We start from the raw sequence: 6,457 nt of genomic DNA on the forward strand, positions 1-6,457 counted from the left end.
GCTTTTACAATTTTTGCTGTCCCACTTCCACAGAGCTGTTTTCAAAGCCACAGCTGACTGTGAATCCCATAGACATATTTATGGGAGACCGCTTCAAACTGACCTGCTCTGTCTCCATTTATGTTCCTGAGAGGATCAGCAATGAAAGCATGAAGTTCTTCATCTACAAAGATAACGTCAAACTCACCAGTGAAGAGACATACATCACTACGGCTCACCCTTCTGAAAATGGCAACTACACCTGTGAAGCCCAGGCTGCACCTCTTACACACAGCCTTGTAAAAGAAAGCCAAACAGTTGTTGTTAAGGCAAAAAGTGAGTCATCAAATGCACAAAATTAAGCATGCTGCTATTACAGCCTCACAGAGTTACTAGCATGGCTGTCAACTGTTGTTTATCTGTGTCTGTCTTGTTTACGTTTCAGTTGCACTGACTAACTGGCTAATTATCTTATCCCCAGTTCCCCTTTCAAAACCCATGTTGAGTGTGGTAGGAGGAACGCTGGTGTTGGGAAAGAGCTTCCAGCTGCTCTGTCACAGTGACAATGGCACTCTGCCCATCATCTACACTCTGCACCTCCCTCACATGCCAACTGAGAGCAGAGTGGTGAGCAAGCAGGGGGAACAGGCCATCTTTAACTGCTCAGCCATCTACAAGTTTTCAGACTTAAATAACTTTCTGTGCCACGCGAAAAACAGTCAACACAAGCCTCCAATGACAGGATCTGGGCTGCTGCGTTCAACCATCATAGGTGCGTTGAATGACGACTCATTCTAACAAATTTATGTTAACATGGTGAACTGCAGGTCTGACGTGTTTTACTCCATGCAGAACCAGTGTCAAAACCAGTGTTGACCATGCCCCACGGCATAGGGGACGTCTCCGAGGGGCAGGACCTGACTCTCGTCTGCTCTGTTCAGAGAGGCACTCTTCCCATCACCTTCACCTGGTACCACACGGAGACGGAGGGTGCTCTCGCCACCCAGACCTCCATGAAACTGGAAGGATCCTACAGCATCAGCAATGTCCGAAAAGAGCACCGAGGGGGCTACTACTGTCTGAGCACCAACCAGGCCGAAGAAGCCAAACAGAGCCACACTGTCATGATTGGAGGTGTGTTTTTATCTTCAGTAAATTATGGTCATGGGTGCGATTCTTGTGTGTTGATCTTTGTGAGGAACAATTGGGGTTTAGAGAGTTAGGTCTTTTGCAATGTGAGACCATCTGTGTGATAAAGTCTAAAATTATCTTTTGATGTATGTTTAAAAATGTCCTCAGTTATTTTGTAAACATGACATGACGTTTTTTTGTGCTGCTGGAAAAAGAATAATGAAAAGTGCTACACCATAAGGATACACAGATTGTTTTTTGATTCTGCTTTTCCAAGACACACTAACAAACCAACTTTCAATAATTGAGCCAATGAGTTTGAGGTATATGCACTGTGGCAATTATTACATAACGTTATTACATAAAATAATACATATTTAAAAAAATGTAAAGTAAGCGCTGACACACGTTTGGCATCCAGCTACCTCTCTCATCTCTATGAGGAATGAGGAACACTTGCATGATCAGGAAATGAAAGTATTATACATGTACTGTATATCCAGAAGTGAAAGACACTACACTAAGCAGAAATTCTGTTTTTAAATTTAATATGATTCATACTCATCTATATATTTAATTGAAATGTATTCTGCAGTGAAGATGGCTGGCTGGAAGAAAGGTCTTATCGGTATTATTGTCTTCTGCACCCTGCTCATACTGGCAATGATCCTCATTATGGCCTTTAAAAGACGTCTCCTTTTATATAAGAGGAAAAGAACTGGCGAGCTGTCAGTGTAAGTAACATTGCTTATACACGTATCAAACATCAGTGTTTTGGAGGTGAAGAATGTGATTAACAAAAATTAAAAATCTGATTTTGGTCTGATTTTGTGTCCACCTCTTCGTAGGAAGTCAGCCAGCACCAAAGTGGAGCGGCTTAGCCTCACTCAGGCCGAGTTCAATCAGGCAGCCAATGGTAAAATCTTACATGCTCATGCAAATACTGAGCCGCAAACTGTACATTAGAGCGAAAAAATACGAAATTCATTTTAAAAATGTTTTCTTTGTTTACTGTTTAAGCATGAAAGTGTTGGTATATACTGTTTCAACAACCACCATTGTTGCTGTTTTTGACTATGTGTAGTAACTCCAGGCATGATAGGAAAGAGTGTTTGGAGTGAACATGCGTCAGGCTCTGGTGAGTGTGTTGACAGTTTTTACAGATTTTTAATTAATCCTATGAAAAGAGCAACTCTAACAATGTGTTAGTCTGTCCTTAAACAATTTCATGGCATCCCTACTCTATCTGTGATTCTCAGCTATATATGTATATATATAGAGATATATATATATCTCTATATATATATAGAGATATATATGATCAAAAGTGTTATCCTTTAAATGTTACCTTATTTGCCCGCTATACTCTTTGATTTAAATATTTTATAAAAATGCTATGAAGTTTAACTACAGCGTGCTACTCATCGTACTGCAGATTCTGAGGACCAGAATAGTGTGACCGCTCCAGAAAAGCCACCAGAAACGGAATACACTGAGGTGCAGACCAGAGAGGCAGATCCTAACAGAGGTGAGACTACCTCTGAATTTGAATGTTATTAGTATAATCTTTTTTGAATTTAAAAACACTGTCTAAAATACTTGTGCATTTTGTTGTTGACAGCACTGGTGAAAAAGGGCACAGACACGGTGTACAGCGAAGTGCGTAACTCCAAGCAAGGTATGACTAACATCCTGCTCTTCATTCATGTCCCACTTACGTTGATGTGGTGAGAGAAATCAAGCTGCTTGCTGACTTTTGAAAAAGAAAAAGCGCCAGGAAACAGGGTCAGCTCCAACTCTAAACATCTGCATTGTTATTGAAAGAATGTCCTATTAAAACAGAAGGCCCAGTCCCCAGGTGTCTACTTCCTGCTTTCGTCAAAGAGAACTTCCTGTACTAACAATCAGAGCCAAACAGTGTGTACATCCGTTAGTAACCCGCTCCATTGTTTCCTACTCATGGGGGAAACTCGTCCATTGTTCAGTCATTGGCTCCTAATAACTCCTAACGCTTTAAATGTCAGCTGTAGTGATTCTATCAATGATGTACAGAAGTACGAGAAAACACAATAGGCATGTTTTTTGCTCTATGTGCTCAAATAAGAGACTTGCTTGTAGATAAAGACTATATTATCACATACATATTAGCGTAAATGTGTGCAACACGATAAGCTTCCAGTTTTTAGGGATGTGGGTGCTGTTCATGGGGGTGCTCTTGATGACTATACAAGCCTTCCTTTAATCCTCAAACTCCTTTTGTTTCCTGAGCTTGTCCTTTGTCTTTGTTTTTGCAGGTGTTCCAGAGCAGGCTGATGCTGTAAGTAGAAACACACACACATCACACGTACAGTGCATGCACACACTACGAAAAGGCAGACACGCACATAAATCTGTGGTGTCTTTGCCGAGAGACCTCTCACTGACACAGTGCAGTAAATGGAGACCCCGTGGAGTCAGTTTTTATTGTTTAGATTTAGATTTAGATTTTAGATTCAACTTTATTGTCATTACACATGTACAGGTCCAAGGCAACGAAATGCAGTTTGGGTCTAACCAGAAGTGCCATAGCAGTAAGTGCAGGATATACAATGGTTCCATAAGTGCATAAGCGAATAAACATGGAAATGAATAATATTATAAACAGAATTTTACAGATGGGTTTGTCCTATGAATACTTGCAGACAAGTAACTGAAAGTATTGTATTCCAAGTAAAACACTCGCTTCATTTACTTTACTTTGAAAAATTGTGATAATTTACAAATTATTTATTGGTGTCCTGCAAAGAACTATGCAATTTGGCACAAATTATGTTCAATTGTTACACTCCAGTTTATTAATATTAGTTAATTAACCTTAGAAAACCTCAGTCAGTAGGTCAACTGAACATTCAGAAACGTGTCTACAAAAATTAGTCTACATGCAAACATACAGTTCAACATGTACAAGGTATAATGATTCCTATGATAGAAAAATGTTTAAACATTTTTACTTATGTTATGAAGTGGGGTTTTTAAACCTGTGTTTTACTTTCTCCCAAAATCAAGAACTGCTTTCAAACTCAACTTAATAAGCAAAATAGAATAACAAAATTTTTTCAAAACTGTCCTGTTTTAGCCATGCTAGCAGCATTTCTCTAGGGATGGCAATGTTGATTGTGCCACCACGTTGGTCAAAATTGAAATATTTTAGCAAGTTTTCGTTGGATTACCACAGGGATTTGTACAGACAGTAATGGTCCCAGAGGATGAATCCCACTGACTTTGGGGATCCTCTGACTTTTTCTCTAGTGCCACCATTGACGTTTGTGTTTTTAGTGAAATTTTCTTTGGAAGTATTATGTGGTTTACCATGAAATTTGGTACACACATTAATGTTCACCTCAGGATAAATTGTGAAAAATTTGGCGATGCCTTGACTGTTCATTTTATCATCAGGTCAAAATTTCAATCTACCTAATACTTGGTTGCCTTGATACTTGGACTAAGTACCTGCAAAACCTATGCCATTTTCATCAGCTACAGGATACTTTGCTTTTAGTGCTAGCAAATGTTAGCATGCTAACATGCTAAACTAGGATTGGACATAGACATGGTACAAATTTCTCTTGCTTAACATCAGCAAGTTACAACATTATTGTGAGCATGTTAGCATGCTGCTGTAAGTACAGTCTCAAGGAGTCTTGTAGAGCCACGTGACTTTAGACTCCTGTTTCCTTATAATATGTACCAGTTACATGTATTTTTTTCACTTAACACTTAACATTTTTTAACACTTAAAATAAAATCTTACCCAACACTATTAGTTATTTTATACGTATGTATATATTTTTTTTTTCCTTTGACCTTGAAATGTCAGTTCAAGACATGTCTGAAACTTTAACTCTTCTTGTTTATCTGCATATTCTCACTACTCACTACTGTTCATTTCAGCTTAAAACGAATGAGTTGACATACAAATATGCATACATTATATACATCACAAGCAGTTGGTCTGCCATGCTGATAGATATAGCCCTGAATGTCATTCAGTAATCTCTCATGGTATCAGTTTTATTGTTAATTCAGCCTCCAATGTTTCTTCACATGAACCTAATTTTAATTTCATGGTTTGTCACTGCTAAGCAGGGGTCAGTGGAGTATGCACAGCTGAATCACGATACAGATCACCACAGTGACCACGGTAACCATGCTGACCACAGTGTCCAGGATGACTACATAGATGACATTGACGACAGTGTTCACATCAACACCGCTGACCAGGGGGAATGCAAACATGACCCAATGCCCGACTGTTAACCGACAAACAAGAATATTTATTCCATTATTTATCCGGCTCGTTAATGTAGCTGGAATATTTTGCTCTAAAAGACCTTAAACAGCTCTGAACATTCATGTACTTTTGTATTTTTGTAACACTTTGCAAGGAACATTCCACGTTGTAAATTCACTTGCTTTGAAGGGCAAATAAAATGTGTTTGTTAAGTGAAGTGTTTCTTCTTCCTTCTTCCTTCTCTGGGAGTTATTCTTGCCAAGACACAGAAAGAGGATGTGTGCTGTGTCTGCAAAGGAAAAGACAATCAAGTCTATATCCTTCCACTGGTGGCAGTGGTGACAGAATCTGAATAGAAAGACAGGTCTTTGAAGTGAGCAGAGAAGTGACGCTACCTCTTTAGTGACAGAGGTCGGGACTACATTCACCAGCTGTGTGAGAATCATAGAAATAGACAATGAAAATATGGTAGACTGGGCATTTTACTTACTCAGTCTACCATATTTTCATTGTCTATTTCTTGCCTGTATTTCTTGCCTTGTATTTCTTGCCTTGTATTTCTTTCGTGCTTACTTGTTTGTGTGTTATTGTTTTGTTTTTTTTGTTTTTTACTTGTAACGACAGAATTTCCCCGTCGTGGGATAAATAAAGTATAATCTAATCTAATCAGTGCTTTCTTGTTTAAACCACTAGAGGACAGACTTCGGACAGCGCTGCATGGAAACTCAGTGCCATCTGGCTGTGATCTCTCTCACTGCAAGGAGGGCTTTCACTCTGTTGTTACAGCATCAGTTTCATCACAGATATCAATTTCATGTTCCATTATCTAAGCTTTAATTGAATGATATATCATGAACTTTTTCAAGGTCTCCACCAGATATACACCAGGTATTTTTAAAAGGAAATTTAAGACCTATCTTATTACGTAATCTGGTTTTTAAGTTAGAGTAATGTCATAGCATTAGTTTTATCATTTGTTGTTATATCATTTGTTAAACCTGGTGGTTATTTTATTCTGTTCTGTGGGAGTTTTTTCACGTGTGTGTGTGTGTGTGTGTGTGTGTGTGTGTGTGTGTG

General features: G+C 38.7%; 1 protein-coding gene across 2 annotated transcripts in view; it reads left to right on the top strand.

Moving 5' to 3' along the window:
* pecam1a (platelet and endothelial cell adhesion molecule 1a) overlaps positions 1-5,597 on the top strand; it is a 9,450-nt gene extending 3,853 nt beyond the window's left edge. Inside the window, exons 6-15 of one of the 2 annotated variants that reach the window (XM_032537905.1) lie at positions 34-315; positions 461-751; positions 832-1,113; positions 1,706-1,844; positions 1,959-2,026; positions 2,195-2,248; positions 2,546-2,638; positions 2,732-2,788; positions 3,405-3,427; positions 5,233-5,597. In XM_032537905.1, the coding sequence (XP_032393796.1) occupies positions 34-315; positions 461-751; positions 832-1,113; positions 1,706-1,844; positions 1,959-2,026; positions 2,195-2,248; positions 2,546-2,638; positions 2,732-2,788; positions 3,405-3,427; positions 5,233-5,406 (1,463 nt within the window). In that variant the 3' untranslated portion in view covers positions 5,407-5,597. The remainder of the gene's footprint in view (positions 1-33; positions 316-460; positions 752-831; positions 1,114-1,705; positions 1,845-1,958; positions 2,027-2,194; positions 2,249-2,545; positions 2,639-2,731; positions 2,789-3,404; positions 3,428-5,232) is intronic. The other variant, XM_032537906.1, reaches the window with a different exon arrangement.
* The last annotated feature ends 860 nt before the right edge of the window (positions 5,598-6,457 follow it).

This window comes from Etheostoma spectabile, chromosome 15 (genome assembly GCF_008692095.1).
Source record: "Etheostoma spectabile isolate EspeVRDwgs_2016 chromosome 15, UIUC_Espe_1.0, whole genome shotgun sequence".
NCBI classification, from domain to species: Eukaryota; Metazoa; Chordata; class Actinopteri; order Perciformes; family Percidae; genus Etheostoma; species Etheostoma spectabile.